This window comes from Mesoplodon densirostris, chromosome 2 (assembly GCF_025265405.1).
Source record: "Mesoplodon densirostris isolate mMesDen1 chromosome 2, mMesDen1 primary haplotype, whole genome shotgun sequence".
NCBI classification, from domain to species: domain Eukaryota; kingdom Metazoa; phylum Chordata; class Mammalia; order Artiodactyla; family Ziphiidae; genus Mesoplodon; species Mesoplodon densirostris.
Genome location: NC_082662.1, coordinates 15757402 through 15776503, shown reverse-complemented (window position 1 = coordinate 15776503; position 19102 = coordinate 15757402). Strand labels below are relative to the sequence as shown.

Below are 19102 nucleotides of genomic sequence, written 5' to 3'. Positions count from 1 at the left end.
ATGCCACGCAGCGGCTGGGCCCGTGAGCCATGGCCGCTGAGCCTGCACGTCCGGAGCCTGTGCTCCGCAACGGGGGAGGCCACAACAGTGAGAGGCCCGTGTACCGCAAAAAAAAAAAAAAAAGAAAAAAAAGAAAACATTACAGTATGTCATTTCTTATAGGTCCTGCTAGGGCCAGACTGTCTTCTAAGGTGAAACTCTAAAAGACATTTGTGATGGGGGTAGGGTAGGCACCGTGGAACTTGTTAGGTACCTCAGGAAAAAAGACATGTAAAATCTCTCTTCTATCTCTCCTGGTATGAAGCCCTTTCAGAGTATGATGAGCAAAGAAACTGCTGCCCGATTCTGCATGGCCTGGCTGTTGGAGCAGTTGTGCCAAGGTGGCTACCTCCACCCCCCAAAACACACACACACACACACGGTGTGCACTGTGTGTGTTGGGGGGTGGCGTGCTCCTTACAAAAGCATGTTGCCCAAACCCAAGTAGTATGTCCCAGTCTCTTCTTTCAGTTAATTAAGCCAGTCTAAAAATTTTAGGAAAAGCAAGTTTTTGCACTGCAGGAGCTAAAGGGATGGGTCCGGAAAGTGACTGCTTTTAAATCGAATGTACCAAAGTCAGCATACACACCAGCATAAACCAGTTAGAATATATAAGGTGCCAGGGGATGGGAGGGCAAAATCCCACTTGTAACAGCAGAACAACATGCCACCTAGGAATAGTCTTCCCACAAGGCAGGTCGGCCGTGCGTGAAGAGCCTGCACAGGTTGGAAGTAAGGGCAGAGCGGATGCGGTCCGAGAGCTCAGAAACAGGCCCCGGGATGGAAGAACTTAGGGTGTGTTACAGGTGATAGTCACAGTTCACTGCGAGAAAAGAATTGATTCTTCAGCAAAATTGCTGGAACAGCTAACAGTTTTGAAGGAAAACAAGCTGAATATCTATTGCATAGCAGGTACTCATACTCCTGATGGATTAAGGAACTAATATTAAACGAACATGAAAGAATCAGAGGGAAAACGTCAATGACGTTTGATGTTGAGGTGGGGGGGGAGGCCTTTATAAGGCATAGAAGCTAATGCCAACGTGATGGCTTTGAAATATGCAAATTTAACTTAAAAGTTTAATCCAAAAAAACTTAAAAGGCAAAGAACAAACTCTGAAAAATAGTTGTAGCTTCTGGCAAAGACTGTATCTCCTTAAATCTTGAGAAAACACCTTCTGAGGTTGTTGCTGTCGTCCGTCCCTACTAGGCGGAAGCAACAGCAGGGGCTTTCGGCAGCTTGTCCAAGGTCACCAGGTAGTGGTGAAGGAGCCAAGCTGTGAACCCAAGCAGCCCAGGGCCCTCAGCCGCTGTGCACCGTTGCCTCCTCTAATGAGAAAAGTAGGGATACTGTGTGGGACAGCAAGATGTACAGGGGAGGCCGTGCAAAGGCCTAATCCGCAAACGAAACAAGATAGGCTGGCTGGGAGAGTCTCCTTCACTGCTGACCCCTGTTTCTGCTCAGTGAATGGATTTTATTTCCTCCTGGTGCAACTTACACTTTTCCCGACTTTCATGAAATTGGTCAGCTCACCTTGGTGTTGAGCCTTTGAGGAACAAAGACAGCGAACAATTGAGGAAACATGGCGCATTCTAATTACCTTCTGGGAGCTTCTCCTCCAGATTGTCACGTTAAAGGTTCTGAGAAGTCCTGCAGTTAGCAAAGGAAAAGGGAGAAAAGAACCCATTTTCCGTTAACTCAGCATTTCTCTAACTCACTTTCATGCAATCCACTTTGGAAATCACTGGTTTCCTGGAAAGGTTCCTAACCTACACGTCAGATGACCTGGATTCTAGATCCTTTGGGCAACGGTCCTAAGTGTGATGTTTAAATTTTCATAACTGTTTGGTAAAGTGTCATGGAAAGAAACAGCATTTCTTGTTGCTTTTTTCAAATAGAGAACTAATTCCTTCAATAGGGGAGAGAAAGCGCTGCGTACATTAAGCAAGTCTTATTGGAAGCCAGGAGGCCTGGGTTGTGGCTTTGGGTGCCACCAGCTTGCTCTGTGACCAGCAGGTCTCTCTGGGTCTCCGGCTCCTCCTCTGTGAAGTGAGGGCCAGATGGTCTCAGGCCCAGAGAATCTGAGTTCTGTTGCCCAGCCCTAAAAGAACATCACCATGGATACCCTTGTGTCGATGTCACTACTTTCACTGTCCCCTTTTGCTGGCAGAAGAGGAATCGATTTCTCTCGGGTCTGTGAGAACATAACGTGCCCCGAAGGGTAACTCTGGGGAGAAAGGCGAGCAGGTGGGGCCCCTGGCACCCCCCTCCCCGCCCCTCCGGTCAGGCAGAGCGAGGCGGACCCAGCTTGAATCCCTCCTCGGCCGCCTTCCAGCTTTGAGAGGCAGGTCACCGCACCTCCCAGAGTTGCCTCCAGCACACAAGATTGGCATAAGAAACCTGCGTTCCCGGGGCAGTTGTGAGGGCTTGGGAGTGTGTATGAAGTGCTAACGTGTTCAGGAAAGACAGGTGCTTAAAAAAAATGCTCACTGATGCTTTTACTACCTTCACTGGCCTCCTAGGACCGTTTTGCTAACCCCCGGGTTCTGCCTGCCTAGGGGCTGTGCCCTGACATTCCAAGCAGCCTTCCTGGCTGTTTTCACAGGTGGACACAGCCCCGGCTTTGTCTTGCGTGGGGGTGGGGTGTTATGACCCAGCGCACGATTGTAAGGACTTCATTGGTTTCACCCGGAAGGGAGGTGGTGACCAGGCCCTCCATTTTAGATGGGCTTGAACACCCAACGCTCCCTCACCCACCACCTTTCCTGAGTTCTCAAGTTGGGATCCCTGCACGGAAAGCTGGGAAACGCCGTTGCCCGCCACCCCAGAGCCAGTGGAAGGGGCCAGAGTCAGACTGTGGCTGATGGGCTTCGTGACTAGTAATAAGGCCCGTCATTCCACAGAGGCGGGGGTAATCTGAGAGCACACTTCTTGGTCTGCTCTGGCGGGTTGTGGGTCTCTTCCACTCCCCTTGCTCATTGCTTGGGTGGCCACTCTTCTCACTGCTCCAGGTACTTGGATGGTCTTACGAGGTAGAGAGGGGTTTTAAAGTTGATCTCAATGTCCAAGGACAAGCCAGCTGGCATTGTCATTTGACCTCATGACCTTCACTCCAGCCATCCAGGGGTGCCACCCAGGTACCCCCCTGTATATCATCCAGTGCAGGCCCGCCACAAGCTCTGAGTCCCCAGATCCCTTTGTCTATTATCCAGTGTCGTGCTTTCTCATGCCTTCACTTGCATTCACTTTACACTTGCGCCTTATCAAGACTGCTCATTTCTTGTCCCTGGCTTGAACCCCCGTCTCTAGTTTTTATCCTCCTCCTCCCTGCTGCCAGTGTAACCCCCAGGCACCCCTTTTCTCCAGCTGGAGAAACCCCAAGTCCACACCTGAGGGCCTTTCACAGTCAAGCGGCAGTGGTCCTCTATTGCATGGTTTCTGTCCCCTCTTGAGCCTCTCCTGAGTCTGCTGCTCGTGGTGGGGAAGCTATTTTAGCATCTCACCTGCCCTTGCCTGTTGGTACCCCCGGTGCATGTGCCACCAGCCAAGGAGTGGCAGTTTGGGGGGTGGGCTGGAAGCAGGGTGCCCGTTTATTTTGCACTCTCCTTCAAAACAGATTGGTTATTTAATGGTTCCCTTCTCCCTGTCCCCCCCTCTCCCCGTTACCCCGCCATTTGCCAGGTTAAAGCAGCCTATTTTCGTATACTTGGAGATTGAGCTTCTGTAAAATTCTTGGCTAGGTGTTTTTAGGGCAACTCTTAGTCTGAGACCGGATGGCCAACATGTCTGCTAAGGAGTAGTGGGATGTGATTCAGTTGAATGCCTTGCAGTCTGAAGCCCCAGCCAAACTCTGCTCTCATCTTCATCAAGTCTTAGCTGTGTGTCCTCAGAGCCTTGACTTCCCCGTCTAGGAGGTGGGCCTGACGACCCTGACCTCGAGAACGAGAGATCGTGTATGTGAAGCTTTAGCATAGTACCTGGCTTAGAGGGTCTGCACGGGGTTCTGAGGTCACATCAGATTTGCACGAGTGCAGTGTGGTCAGTGTGCAAATGAATAAAAACCGTGCTGGTCTCCGGCTTTAATTGATAACCATCAGATGCCAGAGACTGTTCTAGACGCTTTATACATTTACCACAAGGTTAGTCTTCTATAGCCCCATTTTACAGATGAAGAAACTGAGAAACTTAATGAGTTGGTCAGAGCCTCACAGCTGATTAGTAAGTAGCAGCATCAGGGTCCCCAGGCCCATCCAGTCAGAATCCTGCCCTTCTCCTGCCTGCTGGCTCTGCCCACAGCTCCCCCAGGAACAGCTTTCTCCTTGTCACTGCAGGTCACCAGTGGACGGCTGGCTCTGAATGCAGATATTGTCACAGTAATTAGCACCGGCAAGACGCTGTTCAGTCTTCAATAGAGTGTAGCTTTCCCCTTCCCACGTTGAAAGGGCGTCCTGTTCGGGCATCTGTGGTTTAAGCCGAGATCCTGACGGAGACGGAAGCTTCCACGGTAATGCTCACATGGCCCCCACCTCCAGGCGGCGGCTGCCACCACCCAGCGGCACCGCCGTCCCTGTTTTTGTTGTTGTTGTTGGGGGATTGGAGGCGGGAGAGGCTTCCCATTGCTCGCATAAAGGAGTAAGAACTTCAGAAAGGGTGCAGGGGTGAGGGATGATTCCGCCCTCCTCCATTTTTGGGTCAGTGGCCCTCATCAGGCCGGACACTTTTTATTCATTAGTTGGACGGTTCCCGGTTGCCCCTTGGCCACATCTGTTGCTGCCTTCCTGGGCCCGTCTCATTCACAATTAAGGTTCATTAGAGACCCTGTCCGTCACACCATGCACAGAACCTGCCTATGAGAGGCCTCACGAAGGGGCTGTCCAGCCTGTGGCCCCCCTTTGCACATGATTACCGACCCGACTCTGGGTGTTTGGTGAGCAGGAGAAGCGGTATGAATAGCACTTGTGACACTCCGGGCTTTCGGGTCCTAGCGGGCCTGTTACCGTCTATGCAATTGAGACCTTCAGGCTAAGAGCAGAGTTGATGTTAGAGGTGGTGGTGGTAGGAGTTATGTCAGATGGAGGCTTTGGGACAAGTACTTGACAGCAAGGCTACTCGGAGGAGAGATTCGAAGCCACATAACAGAAGAGATTTAATGATCGTTCATCGCCCTGTCCCCTCCTTCTGGAATGTACAGGCACACTTAATTACTGTTGACTGGAAGCTAAAATAACACTCTGGGTTCAGAACAGAACCCTTTAGGAGATTTGCCCCAGGCTGGAAACGATTATCCTTCACACGAGTGGGTCTTCCTCTCTTTTTTTTTTTTTTTTTTCTTTTTGCGGTATGCGGGCCTCTCACTGTTGTGGCCTCTCCCGTTGCGGAGCACAGGCTCCGGACGCGCAGGCTCAGCGGCCATGGCTCACGGGCCCAGCCTCCGCGGCATGTGGGATCTTCCCGGACTGGGGCACGAACCCGTGTCCCCTGCATCGGCAGGCAGACTCTCAACCACTGCGCCACCAGGGAAGCCCTTCCTCTCTTTCTGACTGTGTGTCGAAAGCAGTTGGGAGTCGAGATGTGCACCAGGCGATGTAAGTTTCTCACCTACTCCTGCCTCCCCAGCATTTTCCTCCCGGTTTCACTGAGCTTCCTGTTTCTCAGCACTGTGTGTTAGGAAAGCCACATCTCCAAGTTGTGTTACGCAGCAGGGGTTGGCTTAGAGCGCTTCCTGTTGATGGTGTGCTGTAATTTTGTATTATTAGCACCCAAGGGCCCTCTGGATTGGGAGCACCTGTGGGATGTAACCGTGCACGTCCGTATCTCCAGACCCTGCGCATCGCCTGGCCATGTCTTCGATGCTACATAAATATTAGTTAACCGTCCAGTAAACCCGCCCATCCCCGAACTCTGCGAGGGGAGGGGGGCATATTATGCTTCCTATGCTGCGTCATCTGAGGCGGAGAGATGCAGGGAGACAAAGATGCTGTGAAGCTGAGACATAAGGCAGGAGACCTCAGCCCCGTGTGCCCAGGGCTGGTGGCCCTGGCAGGTGGCAGTACTCGGAAAGGTGGTAAACCATCTTGAGTCTTTAAGACCACGGGAGTCTGAGTTAGCGGCCTCTGGGTGTGCCCTGAATTATCCAGGTGACCTTGAGTAGGCGACTCCAGTTCTCTGTGCCTCAGTTTCCTCGTTCATACAAGGAAGCGAATGATGACTTTACCTCATTCTCAAAGAGGGCAGCTGTGAGGACTGAGTAGCATGGCCCAGGGGCTTGGGGCGGTGTCGGGTTGCAAGTGAGCGCTCAGTGTCAGTGCTAAGTGCTGTGACAATGAAAAAGAAGATGCTGGCCAGCTCTCCTTGTGGCCTTGATGACAGCAGGTAGTGAGTGGAGGAGGAGTTCAGTGGCAGAGCAGCTTGAGTTCTTGGCCTTGCCCGTTAGAGCTCAGCTGTCCTTCTGAGGAGGAGTGTGCCCCTGTCGGCGCGGTCTGCTTCTCCCACGGGGCCCGGCCGGTGGGTGGGTGCTTCCTCATCAGGCTCTAGGCGATGCTGCCGGCTCCCCGCTGGGAAGTGGGCAGCGAGGCGGGCTCAGGCCTCCTCAGTCTTGCCGCCAGGACCTCTAGTACTTTACCTCGTGGGTCTCCACAGTGAAGGCCTCAGTAAGCAGGCGTGTGACGGCTGGGGGCCAGGAGAGAGGCCGGCCCCAGCGGCGTTGGGTGCGGCTCAGACGGCCCGAAGTGGTCACTTGGAAAGAGCGCTGCCCTCGCCCATCCGGCCTGTCGGCTGAAGGTGTGTTTACCCTCATGTTAGAGCAGTCCGGTGAGCACTCTTGCTGCTACCCCCGCCTAGATCACCGGCTGCCCCTGCCAGCCTCCGGCCCTCCGTGCCTGTAGCCCCCCACCTGCCCCAGCTTGCTTTCTGCAGCCAGAGTAGCCATTCCACATGTGGTGCCGGTCACGACCCTCCGCGGCCCTTCACGGCTCCGCAGCGCCATCAGGGCCGAGCCCAGACAGCGGTCTGGGTTTGAGAGCTCCTGATCGGGCCCCGTCCACCCCTCCTGCCTTCCCCATGGCCCCACAGCTCCAGCCATACTGACCTGCTCTAGTGTCTCCCAGAGGCCCCGTGGCCTGTCTTGTTGGGTCTCTGTCCGTGCCGTCCCCTTTACTGGGAACACAACTCACACCCACCCTGCTTGTCTGGCGGCCTGCCGCTTGGGCCCCACTCCCCACCCCCTCCCACCTCATCACCCGGCCACGGCGCTCACCTTTACTCTTGGCGGGAATGGCTTAATTATAGGAATCTGCCGCTGCCCACTCAGCTCTCTGAGGGCAGGGATCTCATGTCTGCTCTGTTCACCTCTGTATCCCCAGTGTGTGGCATGTGATGGACACTCAAGGAAGGCTTGTTGGAGCCCCTGCTGAGTGCTAGGGCCTGAGCCGAAGCCCTGGGGTCAGAGTGATAAGTGCAGTGAGGTTTGTCTTCAGAGCGTGCGCGGTCTTGGGGCGGGAGGGGGAGCAGGTACCCAGGTGGATCCACTGCAAGGATTCCCATGAGAGGAGCACAGAGTTGTGTGGAAGCACCACCGAAGGGCACCACGCCCACCCTTGGTGGGTGGGTTTCAGGGGAGGCTCCTCGGCGTAGGTGGAGCCTGAGACAGCCTAACAGGGCGCTGGGAAGGGAACCAGCCAGGCTGAGACTGAGCAGGGGCAGTGTGTTTCCGTCCCGATCACAGCCCGTGAACCGATGCCCGATGAGCCCTGGGCACTGGCTCAGGCCTTGTGGATCCCTTGCCAAAAAGCAGGTGATGGGCGCACACTCCAGTTTTGCTGAGGATCAGCTGTTGGTTGCTGCTCAGACTTTCTAGGTGGATGAGGGAAGGGACGGAGATCAACTGACTACGTGTAACTTCAAGATTAGGGCTGGGAAGTGGGCCTTTTTCTTAGGTTACTTCACGTGCCTGTCTGCCTCTGGAAAAGCCCACATCAGCCCTCTCCTGGGAAGCAGTGAGCTTGCTGGCCAAGTGCTTTATGGAGCTGCCAGTGCCACCGGCCTTTATCTTGTCTGATCTCACAGAGACCTGGGGCTTTCTGAATCCGATCAGTCAGGCGTTCTGTCAAGTCTGGGCGCCGCCTTTGCAGCTCTGGTCAGTAACAGCTGCTGCCCCTGAGGGAACCCAAAGTAAGCTCGTGACTTTCTGTTTTTCCTGAACTCTTAGATTTTGGTGGTGGAGAGGGGCGCAGAGTCTATGCCTTGTCCCTGATCCTTGTTACCCTTACAATTTAAGATTTGGTAACTCTTCTTGTGACTGCTGGGAATCCTCACACAGGGTATCCTCCAACGTAGAACTGAATTACCTGTGCCCGGTGCTGCATTGAATGTCACCGTGTCCCAAAAGAAGAGTATCAGCATGGGTGTTGGCTGTTTGGGGAAAACCATTGCTTCTCCTCCCACCCCTTGGGAGTCCAAGTGTTCCATTTGGATGGAGCAGGGGATATCATTTTTCCATTTTATTACAGATCATTTGCCCAAGTGCAGGATATTTAAGTCCACTGGAAATACTTGTGAGAGTGCTATATAATACCTGCAGAAATACAGTCCCTAGGTCTGGGCGGGGGTGGTGGTGCCCAGGGGCTAGTTTTCCCTTGAATCATGTTTTTGCCTTAAAACTCCTTGACAGAAGAGCTTTCCTGCGTGCTGTCTGTGGGAAGCACCCTTAGGAAGGAGAAAAATCCAGCCTGTCTTCTCCCACGGCCCGGTGGTCCTCTTCTGTTGCTTTAAGGGATCACCGGGACCACTGAAAGGTGGCAAGGGGACAAGACCACGTGCTTCCTTCTGGGTGAGAGTGTCAAGCAAATTGGAACTTGTTGATTACCCCATTGCTTTCCACATTCTTTCCATTCCGGAGACCACGGGGAGATTTGCCGATGCTCCACAGGCTTTGCAAATCTTTCCCTAATTAAAGGGCCTCCCAGCTGCGTGCATAGCTTCTTCTGCCTCAAATCTCTGCCCTTTGGTGTTTGTGTTTGAAATTCCATCTTTCCGAAATGTTTGCCACTCAGCAAGTCTCCTTGAAAGCCCCCACGCTTGTTTGAGGGAAGTTTTTTCCTTTTTGGCTTTTGTTCTGCCTCTGTACAGGCAATGTAAGTCTCTTTGGAATTGCGTGCGCGGATGCTCTTTGGTTGTGTGTTGCTGTTAACCTCGTTGTCTGCATCTCACCACGGCACTGGGAGGTGGCAGCGGGTGCCGCTGGTGGCCATGCTGTTGTAACTTCTAGGTGGGTGAGGACAAAAGAGCTTCATCCTCCAGTGCTTCTGTTTGGTGGGAGCCGTGCTGCAAGGCCAGGGAAGTACTTTAGAAGGAATCTGACCTAGGTAAGGATCAGGATGTGTTCGTGTACAGGTGAAGAAGATCCCTGGTCCTCGTCAGCTGGAGCCGGAGGCACAATTCATCAGAAATGCACAAAGACCCCTTCCTTGGCCTTGCCCTAACAGAATTGTCCAGTAGGAGGTCTGTCTAGCGCCTGCCTTTCAGGAACTGTATGGCATCCTGTTGCTGGAGGGCTCAGAGAGCAGAGTTTTGTGAAACGCTCGGAGAGCTTCCTTGAAGAGGTCTGAAGGGTCTGTCTCTAAGTTAGATCCTGCCCTCTGGTTGATGAGAAATATGATACAAGTGAGTTGGAGAGAGACCCCCACTTCCCAGGACCAGAAGAGGCAGAAAGCGTTTCCTTTCTGAGGGCCGTCAGGAAGCCCTGCGCAGGCTGGCAGGCACTGGCCTGGAGGAGGAGTGCCCAGGTCACGCCCTTAGAGCCCGTCTAGTTTGGGAGACAGATTTAAACCCTTGAGCAGAGCGTGGCACCCTCAGCCTGCTTTCCCCAACCTTTGAAGTCGGCCAAGGACAGGGTCAGTGAGCAGCAGCTGCGGGTCCTGCCAGCTCTGGGTTGAGGCCACCGGGCAGGAGCCTCAGGTCAGTGAAGGGGACACTCAAGTTGATAAAGGTGTGTGCCATGGGGAGCAGGAAAAGCTGGGCTTCCCTTTAGGGAATAGGACTGGGGCAGGGGCCTCTGGGGGCAGGAGAGCACTCCTGGAAGAGAGAAGGGGGGTGGTAATTTGGGTTTTACAAATAGAGAACTTTCCTGAGAATTTTAAATTTGAACTGGAATTCAGGGGAGAAGCGCATGCAGTCACAGGCTTTTTACTTCTTCCCCCGTCGTCTTCCCCCGTCGTGGGTCATTGACGCGTGTGCACCTTGGAGACAGGCCCAGGGCTTCATCAGTTTGAGGTCTCACCAGGTACCTTGCTCAGTAGACATTTTGTTTTAGGAAGAACGTCACAAGCTTTTTTTTTTAGAACGTCACAGACTTTTGATGAGTTCATACAGCCATATCCTGGATGGTCGTAGAGATGATAAGTAAATAAACCAAGACTTGCGCTATGAAACTTTGTAGGATCTTAACACTGAAATGAACCTTACTGGTCATCTAGTCTAGTGGGTTTCAGACGCTTTAAAAATTAGTGGAGCCCTCTTTTCAAACTAAATCTTTTTTTTAATAAAGTGTTTTTTTTTTTTTTTTTTTTTTTTGGCTGCGTTGGGTCTTCGTTGCCGCATGCGGGCTTTCTCTAGTTGTGGTGAGCGGGGGTTACTCTTTGTTGCAGTGCATGAGCTTCTCACTGCAGTGGCTTCTCTTGTTGCAGAGCACGGGCTTTAGGCTCGCGGGCTTCAGTAGTTGTGGCACGTGGGCTCAGTAGCTGTGGCTCGTGGGCTCAGTAGTTGTGGTGCACAGGCTTAGTTGCTCCGCAGCAGTGGGATCTTCCCGGTCCAGGGCTCGAACCTGTGTCCCCTGCGTTGGCAGGCGGGTTCTTAACCACTGCACCACCAGGGAAGCCCCAAATTAAATCTTATAGCAAACTTCAATGGATCGTATTGGGCCCAGACTTCCCCTCTTACTCTTTTACCTCCTTGAGCCCCACCAAGTGCCTCTCCTCTGCCTTGGAGAACCATGACATCCATCTTGTTCAGTTTGGGTCCATTTTATTTTATTTTTTTAAAAGATTTTTTTGTTCTGGACCATTTTTTTAAATAGATCTTTATTGGAGTATAATTGCTTAACAGTACTGAGTTAGTTTCTGTTGTACAACAAAGCGAATCAGCCATATGCATACACATGTCCCCATATCCCCTCTCTCTTGAGCCTCCCTCCCATCTTCCGTATCCCACCCTCTAGGTCGTCGCAAAGCACCGAGCTAATCTCCCTGTGCTATGCGGCTGCTTCCCACCAGCCAACTATTTTACATTCGGTAATGTATATACGTCGATGCTACTCTCACTTCGCCCCATCTTCCCCCTCCCACCCCGTTTCCTCAAGTCCATTTTCTGTGTCTCCTTCTTTATTCCTGCCCTGCAACTAGGTTCATCAGTACCATTTTGTTGTTGTTTTTTTTGATTGCTTATGTATGTGTTAGCGTATGGTATTTGATTTTCTTTCTGACTTATTTCACTCTGTATGACAGACTCTGGGTCCATCCACCTCTCTGCAAATAACTCAATTTCGTTTCTTTTTATGGCTGAGTAATATTCCATTGTATATATGTGCCACATCTTTATCCATTCATCTGTTGATGGACATTTAAGTTGGTTCCATGTCCTGGCTATTGTAAATAGTGCTGCAGTGAACATTGCGGTACGTGTCTCTTTTTGAATTATGGTTTTCTCAGGGTATATGCCCAGTAGTGGGATTGCTGGGTCGTATGGTAGTTCTATTTTTAGTTTTTTAAGGAACCTCCATACTGTTTTCCATAGTGGTTGTATCAATTTACATTCTGCTGTGGACCATTTTTAAAGTCTTTATTGAATTCGTTACAATAATTGCTTCTGTTTTGTGTTTTGTTTTTTTGGCCCCGAGGCATGTGGGATCTTAGCCCCCGACCAAGGATCGAACCCACGCCCGTGTATTGGATGGCTAAGTCTTAACCACTGGACCGCCGGGGAAGTCCCTGGTCCATTTTAGAGATGAGGAAACTGAGGACCAGGGCAGCTATGTCTCATCTGGTGATCTAGCCCCACTTCACTGAAGACCCACCTCTGGCTTCCAGGCTGGTGATGCATGCCTACCATGTGCTGCATTAATTTATTCTCACGTAGAAAGCTCTGGGTTGTAAGGGTCAATAGCCAGATAGATACAAGAGTGAAGAGAAAGATAACCCTGCCCCTGGTTCCTGATGCCCGGGGTCACTTTTTACTAGCCTAAAATTTAGGTCATGTAACATATTCTTATCTACTGGAAACCCCAATTAATTTTTTTGTATTTGCATTGAACTTACAGGTCCCTGGAATATGCCTGTGCTCTCTGCCTGGAATCTTCTCTCAATTCACCTTTTTAAATTTTTTTTAAACAATAGAGATAAAATTGTGATTATGTAGATACAATTCACGTACTATAAAATTCACCCTTTTAAAGCGTGCAGGGACTTTTCAGCATCTTCACAGAGTTGTGTGGCCGTCAGTGTTCGGCGTCCCACGCTGCGCTCCTTTGACCAGATGGGCACTCCTGCCTCTCAGTCCCGCCGGCTTCTCTGTGACCTCTTCTGCCACATACGTGCTTCAGTTTTTATAACTGAGCTCAGATGTTAGCTCCTCAGGACATGGACCCCGGCCTCCCCTGTTCCTCTTCCCCTTCAGAGAAGCTCTGGGCGACCCCCCTCGATTCCATAGCATCCAGTCCTTCCCCGGTCCAGAGCACAGGGCGCGCTGGGGCTTCACTTGTGCCCCGCTCTCTCCTATTAGACGTCGAGGATGGGGACACTGTATTTAATCCTTCGTACGTTAGGTAGATTTTATCTGGAGGATTTGGGTTTTACTTCCTCATGAGCCATAGTGGAGAAACAGAGGCGCTCTTGATCCGGGAAGACACAGACAGCGAAGGGGAGACATCCGTTACTCCTGAGCGGACCTGACTGTTTCCCCAGTAGGACAAGTCGCAGATTTTTCTTTGGCCGTGCGTCGTCATTTTCTCTGGCTGACCTGGTGAAATTAAAACAAAACCTTGATGAGACATCCATCCAGGGGAAGGAATCCAGTGTGAAACGTTGTGGCCAGCCAGCCAGGATGATCTTTGTGCTAAGGGGGGGAAGAAAAGCCACCGACTTGTTCTGGGTATCCCTCACATAACGTGGCACATCAGTGCTGGCCCCCACCCCCGCTCAGACACACACGCTCGCACGGCGTGAACGGTTCCACTTGAAAGGGACCAGCAACATCCCTGGGATTTTGCTGGGCTGTGGCACTGTCTGGGTTGTTTAGAAGTCTGTGGTCTTGAGAGTTTGGAGAGACTACATGGTGGGAAGGCCCAGGACTGTGGCATGTGACTCGGTGGTTGCGTGGCTCTGAGGAGTCCTGGGGTGGGATCGCATGGGTTTCCTTGAATTCTGGCTCTGCCACCTGCGAACTGTGTGACCTTAGCCGAGTTATTATACTTAACCTCCCTGTGCCTCCGTGTCCTCATCTGTAAATTAGGAGAACTTGGCATAAATTGGGGTAACAGTGTAGCACCACTGCTTCGTACAGGGTTTCCATGATGATAAAATGAGGATGTGTGTTCCATGCTTAGAAGAATGTCTCATGCATAGCAGGCACTTAAAAAAAAGTTTGCTGTTGTTAGGATCATTGCTTTAATAATACTAATAACACTAAAACGGTAATAATAAAACAGATGGAGGGCTTCCCTGGTGGTGCAGTGGTTGAGAGTCCGCCTGCCGATGCAGGGGACACGGGTTCGTGCCCCGGTCCGGGAAGATCCCACATGTCGTGGAGTGCCTGGGCCTGTGAACCATGGCAGCCTTCACCTCCGGAGCCTGTTCTCCGCAACGGGAGAGGCCACAACAGTGAGAGGCCCGCGTACCGCAAAAAAAAAACAAAAACAAAAAACAGATGGACCCTCTGTCCGGCCCATGAAGTTACATTGTCTTTGCAAAAAGACCATGTGATAAACGAGTTGTTTTAATATATTTTTCCCTGGTCTTTTTCCCAGAAAGATTTGAGGTGATTTGTAAGAATGCACCCAATACAATAATGCTTTAACACAGCCTGAGAAAGCAGGACCGCAGGCCGTTTGGGAAGAGATCTCCACTCTGTCCACGCATGCCTTCCTCGCACAGGGGAGGCTATGGGCCCAGCTTCAGGAGGCGCCTGTGTGGAGTGTGAGGGGCAAGGGCCGGCCCCACAGGTCCTCGCAAGGTGGTGGTCCACACCCCAGGGAAGGTGCAGGAGCTCGAGTCTGCATCCGCCTTGGGAGGCCCTTGGTCACAGCGATGCGCTGCCGCCCCAGGTCATCACCCTCTCACTCTCACCCCCACCCCCACCCACCCAGCTGGTTCCTAGTCCAGCTCTCGGAGAGGCGCTGAAGAACATTGGGGGGCGCTTCCCACTGAGACAGACGTGGGCTTCGGAAGGTCAGAGGTCCACCTGAGTGGCCCTTCTTTTCTACAATTCAGCCACGGTCCCACCGGCATTTAGGAAGCCCAGCCAGCCTTACGCTAGGCCCAGGGCCGTCCAGACATCTCATCCCTGCCCTGAGGAAAAACACCCCATCCCGAATCCATGCGGCCTGGGGCCCAGTCTTACATAGAGCAGCAGGGGCGTAGCCTGTAGATGAGGGGCATTGCCTTCGCTACGGAAGCCTTGGGCATGCATAGAAGAGTACCTTGAAGGATAACTGGGGGTCACTAGGTAGCACCGGGAGAAAGGCAGGCGATCCTGGTGGAGAGACTGTCAGGATGTCGGCTGAGGGGTGGTGGAGGGGCTCGCGGGACAGCCGTGGGGCTGCGGTGGGAGGCTGGGCCCAGGCCGGGTCGGGGAGCTTCCCTCCCGCGGCCGTCCAGGCCGAGGCAGTGGGCTGCCCCGTGTGCAGCAGCTCCTGAAACCGGCCTGGAGGCTGCGCCAAGCCCTCAGGAGCCAGTGCACATAACTTAGACCCAGTGAGTTTTCTGCCTCTGGCTTCTTAAAGGTGCTTGTGTATCGTGCCCTATCCCTCGGGGACCAGCCCTTCATTAAGAGGAGCGGGTGGCTTAGAAAGACCCCAGCTTCTCTCAGCGCAGACACAGGTGATGCGGTCGCTCCTGGCCAGGGAACAGTTAATTTAATTAGGCTCCAAGCACCTGGTTCGTCCCCTTCGGGAAGCGTAGGGTTACATGTGGACAACAGGAGCCTTGTGTGTGCCCCTGGATGACCCACGTGTAGTGATTTCAGTTTCCCCTTTCAGTTTGTCTTCTCTTTGTCCTGCGCCCTCCTGACCCTTCTTTAGAAAACGCTTCTGGCTTCTTACTCCAGCCTGCAAGCTTCTAGAAGGCAAAGCTTTGGGGTATGAATGGCTGAAACCCAGCCCAGGAAGTTTGCCTTTGTTTATTATTTATCTCTGGGGTGGTTGGGGCACCTGCCTAAGAAAAGAGCGGCGGGAGGCTTATTGTTTCTTGAGAAAGCTCTTTGTTGTTAATGGCACATGAAAAATTGATTTCTAGGCAGAATAAAACGTGTTGATCAGAAACGCTTTCCTAATGTTGGCACCTTCCCATGTGTGTTAGACCCTCAGTGATGAGACCCGGCTGTCAGTGTGTGACCCTCAGGAGCCCGTGCCGGTGGCCCAAATCTGAGGGGCACGGTTCGCACACGTTATGGTGTTGCCAAAATTGGGACCTTGCTTCCTACACTTGTCGTGTACATTTAACAACGTTCTCCTTAAAAGTGCATTTTATAATTCGCAGTCTTCAAGTGAAGAAAACGGTCTGAACTTGTACTTAAAGTATACTGTTCTCAGAGTCCAGTGATAGCTTAATTAGAAGAGAGGCCGGATCTGAAACACGAGGAGGGCCGGCGGCCCTGGGGTCAGGCTGTGCTGGGTGGTGGCGCTGGCAGTGTCGCGGGTCCCTGCCCACAGCACAGGAGTCGGGGTGGGCGGGCAGGGACCGTGCAGACCCCAAGTTCCCCCCACCGCCGATTCTCTTCCTTTTCCACCCCCTCTCCTCGGAGCCCCACTGGAAGGGGGAGTGGGAGCGGAAGCCGCTCACCTTGCCAGCCCAGCGGGGCCTGTGCTCTGGAATCGCTGGGTCAGAGCCTGGAACTCAGAGTCCAGTTCTGCCCTGCCCCCACCTTGCCGCCTGTGTGAGGCTCTTCCCTGCACTTGGGTTTTCCCGTCTGCACGGTGGGGAGGGTGGGGTCCTGGAGGGTGAGCAAGGTCCCCTGGGCTCCCCCTCCGCTTCTTCAGGCAAACCCTGTGAGTGGGTTTACAGGACAGGGTGAGGTGTCCCCAGTGCAGGGCACCCACACTCGGAGAGGTGTTACATCAGTTCACTTGGAAACTCTGCTTCCAGGTGTTTCTGGTGACAACTAAGGCCCTTGTAACAAAGCTGCAGCTGGGCTGGGACTTCCCTGGTGGTCCACTGGCTAAGACTCAGTGCTCCCAGTGCAGAGGGCCCGGGTTCCGTCCCTGGTCAGGGAACTAGATCCCACATGCTGCAACTAAAGATCCTGCACGCGGCAAATAAGACCCGGCACAGCCAAATAAATAAATACTAAAAAAAAAAAAAAAAAAAGCTGCTGCTGGGCAATCGTGGGGAGGACTTTGTTTCCTCCACCCTGATCAGGGGGGTGGGGCTGGAGGGGTCCCTCATCTCCCATAGGCTATGGAGGCCTCCTGGGCCCACGTTCACGGATGGGTCCTCAAGTGCATCCTTCTTAAACCTGGGAGTCTGGGGAGGAGGTAGGAGGGAGGCTTTAAGAAGTTTTATGAACAACAGTGTGCCGGGGCTTGCCATCACAGTTAAAGGGGCCCACAGGCACTGCTCCACCTGGTTGAGGACTCCAGCGCACAGATGCTTCCCTCTTCTCCTCTCCTCGGGGTGGGGGCGGGGGGAGCCTGGGGCCGGCTCTTCAGTCCCATCACGGTGCCTCTCCTTTCCTCCACTCACGTGTCAGCTCCGTCCACCTCCTAGACCACCGAATCCCTGCAGTCCCCCTGCCATCCCCATCAGGTCCGTGTCACAGCCCTCGCCACTCTCAGGATGGCTCCTCGTGCCTCGTCTGTTTCCGGCGGCTGGAGCGTGCTTTGGGAGAGCAGGGCCGTGCCCGTCCATCTCGTCTGCCGCTGGATCCATGGCACCTGACAGGTGCCTGGGGGTGGGTACTCAGGATCTACTGAGGTAGGTGTCGTAGCCCCCAGTTCTGAGGTTTAGGAAGGTTACACTCAGCCAGGAAGTGGCAGACCAAGCGTTCGAACTTGTGTTTGATTTTGAGTTTGGTGTTTTCCAGAATGCCACCCTGTAGGTTGTGTTTCTGAGGCAGGCATGTGTGTCACTGAAAGCACTCTCCTTATTTTCTTTTTAAATTTTTATTAGAGAAAAGCGGGGAAGGTTTGGGGCCTTGGAAAAAATAAAAGGAACGGATTGTAAGCAGAGACCTCTGCTGGTCATGGGGAGGGAGCCCCGGCATCCTGATACTTTGCCGTCTGCCGGGGAGTGGGGCCAGCCAGCACTCTGCCCAGCCATGGTTTCAGCAACGTTACTCATCTGAGTGTGCGACCCAGCGAACACGGTCTGTTTTCGATTCTTATCTCTCTGGTGGTGGGCTCTCAGCCAGCGGGCAGATCAAAAGACGGAATGTGTTCATTTGGCCATTTTTTAAAAAAACCGAGGTACAAGGGTGCATTTCTTAAAGACGAGGGCGCCGTGGATTAGATTATCCATGGAGTTGAACTGGTCTGGCTTTTGTGCTTTTTTAAGGGTTCATCTCAAGTTTCTTTTTCTGGTTGAACAATTTTTTTCAACATTAATAACTAATGGAGAAGGGGAAGAGGCAAAGTAGAACCATATGGCGGCGCAAACACAAACCTCACTTGTGGCCGGAAGCTTCTGATTTGTATCTCTGTTCATGTGATCAGCTGTTGGGCTAGATAGTAGAAAAGGATTCAGTTTGAGGCAACAGCAAGAGTGAATGTAATTTTTATTTAGTGAGTTATTTTTTATAGCTTTTTAAAAAATTTATTTATCTGGCTGCGTCGGGTCTTCGTTGCGGCGTGGGGGATCTTTAGTTGAGGCGTGCGGGACCTTTAGTTGCGGCATACGAACTTTTAGCTGCGGCATGCGGGATCTAGTTCCCCGACCAGGGGTCGAACCCGGGCCCCCTGCATTGGGAGTGCAGAGTCTTAGCCACTGGACCACCAGGGAAGTGGAAGTCCCTGTAATTTTTATTCTTTTAACCCAGATATACTGTATGTCACATGTCTTTTCTTAGGCATTGGCTAGTAGCTGTGTGACTTGGGGCAAGTTACTTCTCTAAGGCCCTATTTTGCTACCCACCCCCCCACCTTTATTTATTTGACCGCACCATGCGGCGTGTGGGATCTTAGTTCCCCCACCAGGGATTGAACGCGTTTCCCCTGCAGTGGAAGTGCGGAGCCCTAACCACTGGACCACCAGGGAATTCCCTCGCCCTTCTTTAAAATAGGGACAGTAACCATATCTATATGCAGGGCTGTTCTGAGGATTAAAGGAGGCGATGCAGGCTCTTTTCTTCCTGGCTGCTTGAAGATCAGCCGCCATCATGCCATCATGAACAACACGGTAACTGTCCGGACCAGGAAGTTCATGACCACCCGACTCCTTAAGCGGGAACAAATGGTCACTGATGTCCTTCATCCTGGGAAGGCAACAGTACCTAAGACAGAAATTTGGGGAAAACTAGCCAAAATGTACAAGACCACACCAGACGTCGCCTTTGTGTTTGGGCTCAGAACCCATGTTGTTGACGGCAAGACAGCTGGCCTTGGCGTGATTTACGATTCCTTGGGTCACGCGAAGGAGGATGAGCCCAGACACAGGCTTGCGAGGCGTGGCCTGTACGAGAAGACCTCAAGAAAGCAGCGAAAGGAACGCCCGAGCAGAATAAAGGCGGTCCTGGGGACTGCAGAGGCCAGTTCGGTGCTGGCAGAAAGTCAGCTGGAGATTGGACAGCAGAAGGAGTAAAGATTCTGCGGTGACTGTGCAGATTTTTCGTGAGAGAATTAATAAACTAAGACCTTTTACGTGA

The 19102-nt window shown here is 52.5% G+C and overlaps 2 protein-coding genes across 3 annotated transcripts in view; both read left to right on the top strand.

Moving 5' to 3' along the window:
- CAPZB (capping actin protein of muscle Z-line subunit beta) overlaps window positions 1–19102 on the top strand; it is a 139184-nt gene that overhangs the window by 72142 nt on the left and 47940 nt on the right. The gene's annotated exons all lie outside the window — the stretch shown is intronic.
- On the top strand, window positions 18625–19038 carry LOC132477833 (small ribosomal subunit protein eS24-like). The gene has a single exon (XM_060080335.1). It carries the CDS (start codon window positions 18625–18627, stop codon window positions 19036–19038), a length of 414 nt encoding a protein of 137 aa, XP_059936318.1.

Coding starts and splice junctions, on each gene's coding strand:
- LOC132477833 (XM_060080335.1), top strand. CDS start 18,625: ATGAACAACACGGTAACTGTCCGGACCAGGAAGTTCATGACCACCCGA.